Genomic DNA, 15,050 nt, shown 5'->3' with positions numbered 1-15,050 from the left:
CGCTTAGCATGGTCCCTGTCATATGTTGGGCCACTTTTGACAACGTTAACCATCATTTGATTGGTAAAGAGTTATGCTTTCTTATTTTCATCAATTGTCGCACCAGTGAAGGGGTGGCGAGTCATAAATATGGGCAGTCAATCGTGGCTTGCTAACAACAGCCAGACAAAGACGCAGACTAACGTTAGTGCCTAATCATGTGCTTAGGTCGGTCAATGTACTACTCTCTTACATAGCGGCAATTTATTTGTTTTTATATGTATTAACGTGATGTCTGGCTAAGCAGGTTCTGCTAATAATAATAATAATTATTATTATAATAATCAATAAATTGGTGTCGGAGGGCAGTAAAATAGTAGCTAGTGCTAATTTTCATCAATTGTCGCACCAGTGAAGGGGTGGCGCGTCATAAATCTGGGCAGTCAATCGCGGCTTGCTAACAGCAGCCAGACAAAGACGCAGACTAACGTTAGTGCCTAATCATGTGCTTAGGTCGGTCAATGTACCACTCTCGCGGCAACTTATTTGTTTTTGTATGTATTAACTTGATGTTTGGCTAAGCAGGTTCTGCTACTACTAATAATAATAATAATTGTTATTATTATAATTATAATAATAATCAGTAAATTGCAGGGCAGGGAAGTAAAATAGGAGCTAGTACTATGAGTTCTCACTGGTATTTGTGCTTCCTCCTTTCCTCTGCTTGTCATGTTGTACTTAACTAAAAACAATACAGTGCTGATAGAATTTAAACAGGGTCCAGGTATGACTGATAGTGTCTTCATTGTATTTATAGTGGTAATAATGGCTGCAGGATTGAACTTGTGTGGTAACAATGGAGAGAAGACAGGCGGCAGCTTGAACGTGATGAGATTCTATTTGGGAGTGATGAAGAACAGACAAGAGCAGGACTGATCTCATCAGAGGGTACAAAGGTAGAGGCCATGTTCACAGTAGGGACAGTGGATCCGTCGTGAGGGAGGATGCTGAAAATGGACTCACCGGGTAGGGTGAGAAAGACCAAAGATTTCATTTATGGTTGTGGCCAGAAAAGACTTGCAGGTAGCTGGAGTAACAGCAGAAGGTAGAGAGAATGGTTTGCTGTGGCATATGCCTGAATAGGGTTAAATTAAAAGGAGACTATTGCTTAAATTCAGAGCCAACAAAAGTATTCACAGTCTGCTTAAGTAGAAGTACAGATACTTGTGTAAACAAAAACAAATTTGGTGAATTAGTATAACCGGCCATGTTCACAGTAGGGACAGTGGATCCGTCGTGAGGGAGGATGCTGAAAATGGACTCACCGGGTAGGGTGGGAAAGACCAAAGATTTCATTTATGGTTGTGGCCAGAAAAGACTTGCAGGTAGCTGGAGTAACAGCAGAAGGTGAAGAGAATGGTTTGCTGTGGCATATGCCTAAATAGGGATAAGTTAAAAGGAGACTATTGCTTAAATTCAGATGCACCAAAAGTATTCAGTCTGCTTAAGTAGAAGTACAGATACTTGTGTAAACAAAAACAAATTTGGTGAATTAGAATGACCGATTGAACCATTTTACTGCAGTGTAAATAAAGCAGAGTACTGTTGAATACTGTGGTTTAAAAATTCAAATTTAGAGAATAAAAAAATTCATGAGGAAAATAAATACTCAAGTAAAGATACCTGGAAAAAAATGTACTTATGGACAGTAACGAAGCATTTGTACATCGTCACGTCCCACCGCTGTTTAACTTATACCTCAGCCTGTAGTTCTTTGACCATGTTGTGTGTAATCTTCCAGGTGACTGAAGATGAAAAAGTTTCCACAGTGAAAGAGCTCGTCTCGGAACGTCTCAACATCCCAGCCAATCAGCAGCGGTTGCTTTATAAAGGCAAAGCGCTTGCAGGTACCTTTTTGTTAACCATGGTGCCTGCTCCATCAACCCAACTCAATTTTTTTTTTACTTTTTAATCCACTGCAGATGGATATTAAGTACATTATTCATCCAAAATGAAAATTCCTTGTGTGTGATTGTTACCATCACTTGTACCTTTAGATGAACACAAACTAAGTGACTACTCCATTGGGCCAGAAGCCAAATTAAACCTGGTCATCCGTCCAGCGGGCGAAAGGACCGGGGCTTCAGGGACGACGGCCACGTGCAGCAGCAACGGCAGCATAACACAAGCGGGAGTGTGGCAGACTGTGTCCACTATCCTCGCAAAACACTTCAGTCCCGCAGATGCTGCCAAAGTCCATGAACAGCTGATTAAGGTACTGTATCTGTTAAGTTTAGGACATGGGAATTTAACAGCAGTTCAATCGGCTTACATATATAAAACCAAACGTCTGTGTCGTATGACAAAAAATAGGCTGCACTTTTGTAAAAATATGTAGAGTAAAACTGTCTAAGTCAAGGTACCACTGTATTTGGATACAGAACAAAAGTCCAACAAAAAAAGTGTTTGTCTCCTTATTATACGATCCAATACATCTTTGCTTATATCGCACTTTCACAACAGCTGCAGCTTTAACAAAGCGCTTTACAGAACATTTAACATGAAATAACAATGAAACAATAAGACATAATCCTTTGATCATACCGTTTATTTAGTCCGTTGACCATGTAAGAAGACGTGTTACAACTATTTCATTTCCCTTTTTCGAAGGATTACGAGCGTTCACTCCGACAACTTAGTCTGGACGACATTGAGCGCTTGGCCGGCAGACTGCTTCACCCGGAAGTGGACGACATGGACACGACGTCGTACATGGACTGAGGGACAGCCGTGCCAGAAGCTGTCTGCTGTGAATGCTTGGACATGCTTAAAATGTGATGGAGAAAGCGCGGTGTGCCTAATCGGTGTGTGAGTGAGCTTTGGATATAGCTTGTTACTTCTGTTACAAGCACCGGCGTGTCCGCAGAGAGTTGGTCTGTGTCATTAACACTGCAGTAATGTCACGGGGCCTCATCACACAATATTTGAATACAAAGGAATCATTCATGCTGTGGGTCTCATGTTTTACAGCTCCCAGGGAATACAACTTTGAGGATATTTATTTTTAATGTTTGGGTGATGCGTGTTGTTCTGAGACAAGGCAGTACATTTCCTCTTTGTTGATAACTAATGATCATTGTATGCATTGTAAATATTGTGTTTATATTCAGATATTAAAAGCCAGACAACTTATTTCGGTGTACTCTGTGTTTACAAAGCTTATCAACTCATGCGAAGTTGACATATGACACGTTCAGAGGCGGGCTTTGGCAGGCGTACCAACCAATCAGACGCCGCCTGAGGTTGCGTTTCGTCTTTAACGACCAATCAGATTAACGAACACTACCGCTGTTACAGCCAATAGGTGATCAACCCAATCGGCGATCGGATGTCGTTTTGGAACCTGAAACGAACGTATTTAAACTCTGTGTGTTATTTCTACGAACTATGACGGATCGACACGTCGGATGAGACGGGATATTGACGTTGTACGACGGTAGGTGAGAGACGAGCTCGTTTTGTTACCACGGTTAACCGCAATGCTAGGACAACCTATCACTTCCTGGCTGCGGTCGTAGCAAGCTAACGTTAGCTGATGTGAATATAGGCGCCCCGTCGGCCTTCTTCTGACGCCATTTATCGTCTAATTGCGATGTCATATTGACGTCGCGTCAATGTAAGTATTTGTAACACAGTCCGTCAATACTGTCGTAGAAAATGTAAACATGTAGGGGTGTTAAAAATCGTTGCGCTTGGCTGGACGATGTGCTGCAGGGCTGCTGAGCCCTCTCATCAGCACCACTCCTGATAGTTCCGTGAAATTCTTCCCTGCTCTTATTGCACTGTGATTTTTTTTTCAACATGCTTACGAGTGCGCGTTTTACTAAATTTCTGTCTCCAGCTCAGTGAGTCCACTCTACTCTTGAAAGCAGGATGGAGACTTTGATTCCCACCATCAACCGTTTACAAGAGGTTTTCCTCACAGTGGGCGCAGAGATCATTCATCTGCCTCAAATCGTCGTGGTCGGATCTCAGGTGAGATGCTTCCCTTTTCGTGTACATTTACTGGTCATCACGTAAGGCGCTCTTGCAAAGGGGTGGAATATCTTGCTAAATTTCCATGGAAAGTAAAGTTGGGGAAATTTTACTCCAAATCGGAAACTTTGGTGCCATATTCATATATAAATATGACAATTTTTGTTCATTTGTCACCATCCAGTTCTACATGTTCCATTCAGGGTGTAGGGTGCAAGATGCGAATTACTGTGACTGCGGTTTATAATATAAAAATCTGTCAGCGGTTTGCAGTGCTTTTCTTTTTACCGACTATACCGACGATACCAAACATATACGGTCGTTAAATTTATACTGTTCTCCAAGTTTGCATCGCTACTCCTTTTTTAGTCTGCAAAAGATACTTTGCAAAAAAAATACAGATTACTAAAAATCAGAAAGGGGGCTGAGCCATACATCAGATTTTGGTCAGGATGTGGAAAAAGGCAGAATCTGATTTTTATTTATATTTTTTTAAGTCTTAAACAACATAGCCTGGCAACTAGTTTTCTTAATTTCAATATGAATGCTACATGAATGGCAAAATACCAGCGTGAGCAGTACAAAAGCAGAATTTTTCATTCAGCTCTGTTGGGTGGCGTGTATGTCATACGAATCCTATAACTGTGAAGCGATGAGTCAAGAGGTGGTGCCCGTGCAAGTGTCACTGTGGTATGGTGACTTGTCTCCAAACAGAGTAGCGGGAAGAGCTCGGTGCTGGAGAGTCTGGTTGGACGTGATTTCCTGCCCCGAGGCTCGGGGATCGTCACCAGACGACCGCTGGTGTTGCAGCTTGTCAACGTTGCACCTCTGGAGGAGCGGCGGAAAACTGAAAATGGTCTCTCGTGTAGTCATCATAAAGCAGATGAATTGAGAGAATGTTACAGAATTACACTTGACAAACATTCTGTCAATTCATGATACTCATCTTGTTGTATAGTTTTCCTCCTGTTTGGAGTAGCTTTTTATCTTGTCACTTCGTAATTGCTCACTGTTTGATATTTCTTTTACGACTTTCATCTTTTTGTACTAACACTCTCTTTTTTCCTCTTCTTTTTTTGTCATGCTTTCCAGGAAATGGGGTTAAACAAACTGCACAAAACAACTACCCAGGTCTCTTCAAATTGCTCTGTGCTTGTATTCTTCCTTGCTTCTGTCTCTGTCGCATTTGGTCTTAACAGTACACTGGGCAACTGCAAGCATAATATCAAACATTGTTGATGGTCTCATTCTTTGTTAAAACAGACTACATAGAGCTTCTGTATTTGATCTCATTTGGTTAGGCAGGTTTAGCTCATGTTGTTGTTGCCAGTGACTTCGCCTGTATTCCTTTTTTTTTTTTTTTTTTTTTTGACTCTAAACGATTCAATTACATTTTTCTCATTAGGTGTCAAAGCTGAAGAATGGGGCACCTTCCTGCACTGCAAGAATCAGGTTTGCTGCCAGCTGCTGATCTCCGTGCCGGACATTTGAGCTTTTCTTCATTGTATTCTTTTAAAAGGTGTTCACGGATTTTGGGGAAATTCGCCGGGAAATTGAGGCAGAGACCGAACGTTCTTCAGGCAACAACAAGGTGGGCAGGAAGCGCTGTCATGATGCGCGATATGTTTTTAATCTCTGCGAAGGGCTGGGATCGGCCCCAGCACGGCCGCGACCCTCGTGAGGATAAGATCTTCATTCACTGGTGTAACACGTCTGTGCTCGTGTCTTTACCAGTCTATCAATCCATTTTCTAATCCGCTTATACTCACAAACGGTCGCGGGCGTGCCGTAGCCGATCCCAGTGAACCAGTTGTTCACCGTGCCGCCCATTGTGTCTTTACCAGGTTCAGATAGAATAGCTTGATTGTTATTTTGACTCTTGCTTCCGTGTCCACCAGGGAATCGCTCCCGAGCCCATACATTTGAAGATTTTCTCCCCCAAAGTCCTCAATCTGACCCTTGTCGATTTACCCGGCATCACAAAGGTAAAGTCACGTGTTAACACATTCGCATCCATCACCGAAGCTCACGTGATGAACTCGAGCTGCTCGCTGTGGCCGCAGGTCCCTGTCGGCGACCAGCCCGAGGACATCGAGTCCCAAGTGCAGGAGATGATCTTGTCCTTCATCTCCAATCCCAACTCCCTCATCCTCTCGGTGTCCGCCGCCAACTCTGACTTGGCCACCTCGGATGCTCTGAAACTGGCTCGTGAGGTCGATCCAGATGGTGAGAGATATGACGCGCAGCAGCCACTCACATTTTTTCGCTTCGACGTTGGTTTTTTTTGCGTTACGTAACATGCTGAAATGTAGGACACGAGCCACTTTAGGTGATGACAGCTGCTGGTCTCGTCATCTTATTATGAGCACAACTAAAACGTGTTCACAAGCTGTAGTGCACATGCCAAAGCAGCTGATGGTGCTAAATCTCCCAAATGTTTCCAATAGTCGTAGCTGTGTTCAATCATTTCAGACCAATTAGGTGAAATTCGTATTGTATGCGGCGGGATTGGGAATTATTGCCTTCCATTGCGTTCTCGTGTCCCATCAGGTCGACGGACTCTGCTTGTTGTCAGCAAGCTGGATTTGATGGACGCGGGGACAGACGCACTGGAGGTACTCCTCGGTCGAGTCATTCCAGTCAGGCTCGGGATCATCGGGGTGGTTAACAGGTTAGCAATAACGATGACCCCAACGCCCCACAATTGCCCGCGAATTCATGACTTGACTCTTCCAGGAGCCAGCATGACATCAACACGCAGAAGAGCCTGGGCGACAGCATGAAGGACGAGCAGGCCTTCCTTCAGCGCCACTACCCGTCGCTGGCCTCCCGCGCCGGCTCGCGCTACCTGGCCAAAACGCTCAGCAGGCTGCTCATGCACCACATCCGAGACTGCCTGCCGGACCTCAAGACCCGCGTGACTGTGCTCAGCGCCCAGTACCAGTCACGCCTCAACAGCTACGGTCAGCCGGTGGAGGACCACAGCGCCACCCTGCTGCAGATTGTCACCAAGTTCGCCAGCGATTACTGCAACACAATCGAGGGCACGGCTCGCTATATTCAAACCTCTGAGCTGTGAGTGCGAGAACGGTCGCTTGCACGACGGTGTCAACAATCTCGTCTGTCAGTCCGCTCTTAGCGCATCAAATTCCTTTGAGCAAATAGCACCGGTGGTGTCGTATTATGCTTCTGCCTTTCACGCACGCAGGTTCGATTCCTGGTCAGTGTCTCAATAGTCAACCACTCCCACTCCTAAAACCGGATTTAAAATAATGGGTGCTTTGTGTCAGGAAGGACATCCAGAAGACAAATTGGGCCAAATAAATAATTCAAGTGATCGTCGTGTTTATAACTTTCAATAGGAGTTCCGTATTTTGTACATGAGTCCCATGAAATGAAGGGATTCATATTGCCTTGCAGCTGTGGCGGAGCTCGCATCTGTTACATCTTCCACGAAACCTTCGGCCGCACTCTGCAGTCCATCGACCCTCTTGGAGGACTGACAGAACTCGATATCCTCACTGCCATCCGCAATGCTACCGTACGTTCCCACTTACTTGTATGATGTGTTCACATTAATGGGGAGGTGGGGTGGCGGTTACTAATAAAACATGTGTGTATTTTTGCTCTTCAGGGTCCACGTCCTGCACTTTTTGTCCCTGAGGTGTCCTTTGAGTTGTTGGTGAAGCGTCAAATCAAGCGTCTGGAGGAGCCCAGCCTGCGCTGTGTGGAGCTGGTTCACGAAGAGCTGCAGAGGATCATCCAGCACTGCTCATCCTTTAGCACGCAGGTAATATGAGGACCCCCCCCCCCCCCCTATACAGGGAACACAGTATTTGAGATCAAGCCCCCATAAATGAACTCGATCTCTTTTGGTTGGTCGTTACGCTTCTATCTCGGGCGGAGGTCGTTAATGATGAGAAAGCGCTCTTGAACTGTTCTAAAGTCACAAATGAACAAATCAAGTCCAATTATCAGTTATGAAACTAAGTCAAGCTATCGCAACAGTAATTATAGTCGACACGGTCTGTCGTATGGCGATCGTGTTTGTTTCTGATGTTTTCCAGGAACTTCTGAGATTCCCCAAACTTCATGATTCCATTGTGGAAGTCGTGACCGGGCTACTGAGAAAGCGTCTGCCAATTGCCAACGAAATGGTAATCCTCCTTTTAGTTGTTTTAAAAATTAACACTGGTGGTCCAGTGGTTAGCGCGTCGACCTCACAGTGCAGAGGGACCAGGTTCAATTCCAGCTGCGGCCTCCCTGTGTGGAGTTTGCATGTTCTCCCCGGGCCTGCGTGGGTTTTCTCCGGGTACTCCCGTTTCCTCCCACATTCCAAAAACATGCATGGCAGGCTGATTGAACACTCTAAAGTGGCCCTCGGTGTGAGTGTGAGCGTGGATGGTTGTTCGTCTCTGTGTGCCCTGCAATTGGCTGGCAAACCGGTTCACGGTGTCCCCCCGCCTACTGCCCAAAGACAGCTGGGATAGGCTCCAGCACCCCCCCCGCGGATCGGTAAATGGATGAAATTATCACTTGCTTTTAAAATCACTTCCACTTCTGCTCTTTTGCCAGGTGCATAATTTAGTAGCCATCGAGCTTGCCTACATCAACACGAAGCATCCGGACTTCACGGATGCGGCGCAGGTCTCGGCATCAGTCAACAGTCAGCAGGTAGTTGATTGTATCATCTCATATCCGTACGAGAGTTCCCCCTGACTGACTTCCTGTAACCATTAGGCAGAGGGCCTGGATGGAACCAAGCGCTGGAAGAATGACAAGGTTGCGGAGGAGAAAGCCCCAGCGGCGGGCTTTGGCAGCCCCAGCAAAGGGCAGCCCATTAACCTCCTTGACACAGTGAGTGATGGCAAACATTTTACGTAGCAGTCACCCTTACACCTTTTTTGATGAATTGAATGTATGCTACCTTTGAACGTCACGTTTGCAACAATGCCTTCAAACAAACAATAAAATTGTTACTTTAAATACAAAGTGAAAGCTTTTCTGTTGAGGCTGCTAGTTTTTGGGCTTCAAGTAACGATGCCCTCTGCTGGTTGTGGGTAACTAATACAATCTATGCGTCCTCCTCCTCCTCGGTCTCTGTATCTGTCCAAGCTGCTTCTGTCCTACACACCAAGTGTGGTGCTGCTTCGGGTTGACCGATAAGAGTTTGCTAGTTTTGCTCCCTCTGCACAGGCCAATTCACTTCCTGTTTTCAAAATCGACTCTTAAAACTAAAACATGGATAATTCCAGCCCGAAACTCAACAGTTAACTGCACGTTCACTTTCACAACCTATGGTAGTTGTCTGCCGCCATCTAGTGGCGAAGTGGCTGAAGCTGACTTTGGAGTCAACTCAAAGCAAGTGTTACTGTACCACTGCATGTTTTTGACTTGATCTTCTCTTCTAGGCAGTGCCCGTGTCCCGGAAACTGAGTTCCAAGGAGCAAAGGGACTGCGAGGTCATCCAGCGCCTCATTAAGTCTTACTTCCTCATTGTCCGCAAGACCATCCAGGACAGGTCAGACCCCCCACCCCCGGCCAGTGTTCGGCTTCCCCCCGGCTTGTCTGTCAAATTGCCATAACTTATTAGTGTGTCTGCGTGCGCAGCGTGCCCAAGACCGTCATGCATTTCCTGGTGAACTATGTCAAGGAGCATCTGCAAAGCGAGCTGGTGGGTCAGCTGTATAAGCAGACGCTCCTGCAAGACCTGCTCATTGAGTCTCAGGACACAGCGCAGCAGAGGACGGAGGTCGCTCAAATGCTGCAGGTAAATCTAACACACGTGTGTTTTTTTAATTAGTTTTTTTCCCCCCTCCTCTTTGGCTACAAGGCATTTATTCAACTCTTTGTCTTTCTCTCAGGCGCTTAAGAAGGCCAATCACATCATCTCTGAGATCAGAGAGACACATCTGTGGTAGCTAAAGGAAGCACACACTCCTCACTTTCTCTACATCTGTCTGCTAGTGTGTGTGTGTGTGTGTGTGTGTGTGTGTGTGTGTGTGTGTGTGTGTGTGTGTGTGTGAGATTTCTCCTGGACCAATGAACTTTATTATTATTTTTTTTTAAGCATATTTCAATCCACCGCTGCCCTAAAGCAGAACCACCAGGGCTCCTCACTCAGGCCTAAAATGTTTTGTCACTGCACTGGCAATGTGAACAAAGTCTCAAACTCCTTTGTGTCATTTTATCAGGCAATGTGTGTGTCTGCTTGTCATACGTGTACATTATTACATTTGTAATATTTAAGTTTTGTAAGTCCAAAAATGGCCAACAGACGTTGAGCAGGTGCTGCATCTGCGATTGTGAATTGCACTCCATTCTGAACCCAATTGCTGGGTCACATCTTGCTGACCACAAGGACACAAAATCACCTGTTGATTTGGTATCGTGGTCCAATCCAAAATGTTTGAGAAAGTAATGTCAGAGCACGAGGTTTTTGTTACTTGTCCAAGTTCAAATAGAGGAGGTGCAATTTCCACTATGTCAGGGCAAGACCACCCATTGATTTTGATATTCTATTCTTGTTACAGGTAGTTTAGGAGCACCTTTTTAGGACTCTCGTTTGTTATGTCAAGCTATCTTTTTTTTTTCTTCAGGGAAAGAAACCTATTTATTTTGTACAATATCTATCTCATTTGGTACATGTTTCTGTTTCACAACTGTAATAGGTGCAACTTTGAAAAACTGAGCATCAAGCTTTTACTGACAGGGATTTGATTTTGTATGAGACACGATCAAAAAAACTTGAAGATTAAAGGTTAGCATTGTCAGTATGTGTTCACTGGTCAAGCTTTTAGTGGTTGTTATATGCCAGAGAAGGAATCCTACTGTTTTATTCCAATGTTCACTTTGAGCGGCGTGAGGCAGCCGTGGTGTGAATCTCGTCATGGAAGGCTCACATTCCTTGTCACAGTTTTGCTCGACATCATTTTCCTCCTTGCTTTTTATAGCTCACATGTCAGAGCAAGTTGATTTTGGTGCAGTATTGCCCCCCAAGTTTGGCACATGCCTCCCTGAGACCGAATACGGTCTTCTCCCATATAGAAAGAATGACGCCGCGCATTTTTTCGCTGTGATTGAGTGGAGCTGACATTAATTCAACTGTCCATCATCCTTTAAAAGGAAAAAAAAACAAAAACAACAAAACTCTTAGAAGAAAGAGAAGCTCTTCGCTGCTTACAACTGAGGAGTCCAATCGTACTCATCTGAATACACTCAACATGCAGTACAATACAGTATTTCCTCCCACTTTCCACATTTGCCAACGTGTCCCTCTAAGAATTACTATAACAAAACATGACCCGACACGTTTCTTTGACTACTCGACAATAAGATAAATGTTGCTTGATTTGTCAGCCAAAGCAAAACATGACCCGACACGTTTCTTTGACTACTCGATGTATAAATGTTGCTTGATTTGTCAGCCAAACCCGGTGTTAAGGATCATTCTTAAATACGTACCTTAAGCGGACCGTGAAAGGGCGCCATCCTCCAAATCAGGGACGTTATGTGAAGGGGTTGTGTGTATGTTTTGCATGCGGTGGGAATGCAAACGAGGAGCTGGTATGAAGGATTGGGAATTTTGTGTGATTTCACTGTAAATTATTCACAATGCGTGGACTGCCTCTGAGTTCTTGCCTGCCAATATTTGTGATTAATGTTTTACTCCTGGAGGCCATTAAACTTCGGTGAAGGACAATGTACGGAGTGGGGACTTTATTGACGACGGATACACACACACACACACATGCACACATGGTGCTTAGCGCATCTTTTCATGTGTCCATTTGAAAGTGTTTTGGCACCACATTGTAAAATATAAATCCTTTAGTACTTCTACTCATACTTATACTTCTATTCCTACTGTGTTTTCCTAAAACTGCTTAACGGTACAGTCGCTTACAAGAAAACAATATCATACTCGAATTCGTACTGGACATCTCGACGGCTGGAATTCGGTCGCAGGCACAAAGCTTTTGTAGAAGAGTTCTGAAAGTGCCATCTGTTAATTAACAATAATTATAATAATATGTTGAATTAAAATTCCAACGATTGAAAAATAATTACGACCTGTCAGAGAACCATTATTGGTATTTACGAGGTTAATTCGAGATAGTCAATCTTAGCTTTGAACTCATTCACCGTCTACACAGTTAAAATGAATTTTTGACGTATGTAGCTGTCAGTGGCAGTGATGATTTAAATATTAAAAATTTAAAATATTTAAAATTGCCTGTGCTGTACAGTAAATCCTCACTTGGAGAGTGACTCAAGTTCAACCAAATAGCTGAGTCAGAACAACCTGCTGTATGAAATTCAATGTGCTCATTTTTGATGAACACTTTGCCCTACTATGCTACTGTATTTTGGGTTGCTTCTATGTTTTCAAACATTTTTTTCAGGTGGTGCTCCTCTGTTAAAAAATGGAGAACCACATGCACACATGGTGCTTAGTGCATCTTTTCATGTGTCCATTTGAAAGTGTTTTGGCACCACATTGTAAAATATAAATACTTTAGTACTTCTATTCATACTTATACTTCTATTCCTACTGTATTTTCCTAAAACTGCTTAACGTTACAGTCGCTTACAAGAAAACAATATCATACTCGAGTTCGTACTGGACATCTCGACGGCTGGAATTCGGTCGCAGGCACAAAGCTTTTGTAGAAGAGTTCTGAAAGTGCCATCTGTTAATTAACAATAATTATAATAATATGTTGAATTAAAATTCCAACGATTGAAAAATGATTACGACCTGTCAGAGAACCATTATTGGTATTTACGAGGTTAATTCGAGATAGTCAATCTTAGCTTTGAACTCATTCACCGTCTATACAGTTAAAATGAATTTTTGACGTATGTAGCTGTCAGTGGCAGTGATGATTTAAATATTAAAAATTTAAAATATTTAAAATTGCCAGTGCTGTACAGTAAATCCTCACTCGTAGAGTGACTCAAGTTCAACCAAATAGCTGAGTCAGAACAACCTGCTGTATGAAATTCAATGTGCTCATTTTTGATGAACACTTTGGCCTACTATGCTACTGTATTTTGGGTTGCTTCTATGTTTTCAAACATTTTTTTCAGGTGGTGCTCCTCTGTTAAAAAATGGAGAACCACTGATGGAGATGATAAATAACATTACACTCAATGTCAAGCAGATCCGCGGGAGGGAAGGCTGAGAAAAGAGCTGATGGATAGTTTGCTTATGTGGAGTCATTAATGTTAGATGAGAGGCCCTGCAGGGAAATGCGGGGCCACGACAAGGAACACACACACACACACACACACACACACACACACACACCATGAAATGAACCGCTTGCTAATAAACTCTTATTCCACATAATTCTGCCCAACTGCCTACACTTTGTTTCCCACTATAGGCAATCATTCTGATCATCCTTTTATAAGCGCGCCATCGCTTCAACCACGACCGGACTGGATGGTACCAACTCAGCCAAGATACCAAGGGGTGGAGGGTTGTAGGGTGCTCTCCTGTACCATCCCCACTAAACAGCTCATCTTTACCCTCTTTAATCAGTTGAATCTGGTTATGAAACCATGTGAAGCTTTTTTTTTTTTCTGCATTCCCATCATATTCTTGTGTGCTCTCTGCTGTCAGTGTGTACATAAATGATTTGGTACACTCCTTCCCTGCCTTCCACTCAGAACAAAGCCACGAGAGAGAGAGAACGAGAGAGAGGAGGGGAGAAATGTCTCGCTGACTCTGTCGCCCGGACGACCAGCGGCGACGAGAGGAGAGCGGCGAGAAACGCCAGTGCAAAACAAAGGGAAAGCCAAATATTTTTACTGTAGGAGTTTTAGTGTTGGTGGCTATGCTTGAATGACTCATGAGTATAAGCGTCACCTTTCAGGAGAAGCAGGAGGGGATGATACCCCAAAGCGCACATTGCGTGTGGACCCAGAAGGCCTGAACGGACCCCCCTTGAGACCCTGAGTGCCCCCCACCCCCTCCCATCAGCCTCATGTAAGTGCTGCTTGGCTAACAATAAATCCTTTTTGTGTGACACGTTAAGGAGATTTCCTACTGGGACTCAACATAAAGCTTCTTATATGAGAATTGTGAGAGCTGTCCTGAGGAGAAATGGGCACAAAATTAAAAAAATAACAGCAAGTACAAACAGGTGTGAGTGAAGGCAAGTAAAGGTCACGAGCATTGACAAGAGGCTATCGGCGTGAACTCTCACTTTTTTGTTGCAGCGTAGCCAAAGAAAGGCATGAAGGATTTTCAACCTGTAATTAGTCAGCTAAAATATATTTCTTCATTTTTATGTACATTGGAGCATCTTTCCCTATTTAAATGAATGGAAATGCCATTAAGCTGTTCCAGCTCCACAAAAACAAGATTTTTTAGAGCATGTTTTAGTATAAATAGAAACCTGCAGTATTGCACTTTGTAAAGAAACATTCTGAAAAAACATTGTTAAATGGAATGAAATAAAACAGCGTATTTGGGAATTTGAAAGTTATGTGACCAATTTTCAACACTTTGGGATCGGTTCATAAAATGGGTCAACGGCAAATTTTAATCAGAGATGACTGGAAAAAAAAAAGTAAAATGTTGACCAGTGTAATTTGTAAAAGTAACAGACCCACGTGGTTGTCCAATAGTATCGATGTGGGAAAAACTAGGAAATTGACCAAATTTGGATGCAGGGGGTTTCTGTCCAACAGCGCCAAAAATTTTTATTTAAAAAAATATATATATATCGTTGCCCATAAAAACAATAGAGGAAGTTTTCCTCTATTGTTTTTATGGGCTACGGATCTGAAATAGCCTACAATACAGTACTGTGTATTTACAGTATATATGTTTTGTATATATTTTATCGCATGGTTAAAAAAACCAAATCTTTTTCAGTACATTTAAAAACCACTAAAGTTACATATTTAAATTTTTTATTTCTATGGAAAGGCTTCCTTTTCTCATCCAAAAGCACTTTTTGGTGGTTTATTCCCTTTAATGTAATAATATTTGAGGGTTAAAAAAAAATTATATATGTATA

At 43.3% G+C, this 15,050-nt stretch overlaps 3 protein-coding genes across 6 annotated transcripts in view; all 3 read left to right on the top strand.

Annotated features, from left to right (window-relative positions):
• Positions 1-3,171, top strand: part of ubl4a (ubiquitin like 4A) — a 21,809-nt gene extending 18,638 nt beyond the window's left edge. Inside the window, exons 4-6 of the mRNA XM_019885453.1 lie at positions 1,773-1,886; positions 2,037-2,254; positions 2,650-3,171. Coding sequence (XP_019741012.1) covers positions 1,773-1,886; positions 2,037-2,254; positions 2,650-2,760 — 443 coding nt within the window. The 3' untranslated portion in view covers positions 2,761-3,171. The remainder of the gene's footprint in view (positions 1-1,772; positions 1,887-2,036; positions 2,255-2,649) is intronic.
• A 154-nt stretch (positions 3,172-3,325) lies between these two features.
• LOC109525220 (dynamin-1-like protein) lies at positions 3,326-10,762 on the top strand. 4 transcript variants are annotated; one of them, XM_019885540.1, is made up of 18 exons: positions 3,326-3,475; positions 3,881-4,014; positions 4,729-4,870; positions 5,107-5,145; positions 5,420-5,466; positions 5,534-5,605; positions 5,913-5,999; positions 6,078-6,240; positions 6,565-6,685; positions 6,751-7,089; positions 7,435-7,555; positions 7,649-7,804; positions 8,082-8,171; positions 8,590-8,688; positions 8,755-8,871; positions 9,426-9,535; positions 9,625-9,784; positions 9,879-10,762. In XM_019885540.1, the coding sequence occupies exons 2-18, from the start codon at positions 3,913-3,915 to the stop codon at positions 9,933-9,935; spliced, it is 2,022 nt and encodes a 673-aa protein (XP_019741099.1). In that variant the 5' UTR covers positions 3,326-3,475; positions 3,881-3,912; the 3' UTR covers positions 9,936-10,762. The 4 variants fall into 4 exon arrangements, with proteins under 4 accessions (XP_019741099.1, XP_019741100.1, XP_019741102.1 ...); XM_019885541.1 differs by having other exon boundaries at positions 3,326-3,479; XM_019885542.1 differs by lacking the exon at positions 3,326-3,475 and adding an exon at positions 3,526-3,655.
• Positions 10,763-13,679: 2,917 nt separating this feature from the next.
• Positions 13,680-15,050, top strand: part of disp3 (dispatched RND transporter family member 3) — a 15,293-nt gene continuing 13,922 nt past the window's right edge. The window contains exon 1 of the mRNA XM_019885552.1: positions 13,680-14,011. The gene's annotated coding sequence lies outside the window, so the exon portion shown is untranslated. The remainder of the gene's footprint in view (positions 14,012-15,050) is intronic.

The sequence above is a fragment of the Hippocampus comes genome, unplaced genomic scaffold (genome assembly GCF_001891065.2).
Source record: "Hippocampus comes isolate QL1 unplaced genomic scaffold, H_comes_QL1_v1.1 scaffold78, whole genome shotgun sequence".
NCBI classification, from domain to species: Eukaryota; Metazoa; Chordata; class Actinopteri; order Syngnathiformes; family Syngnathidae; genus Hippocampus; species Hippocampus comes.
The sequence above is the reverse complement of the archived record's forward strand: the minus strand, read 5'-3'. Positions and strand labels throughout refer to the sequence as shown.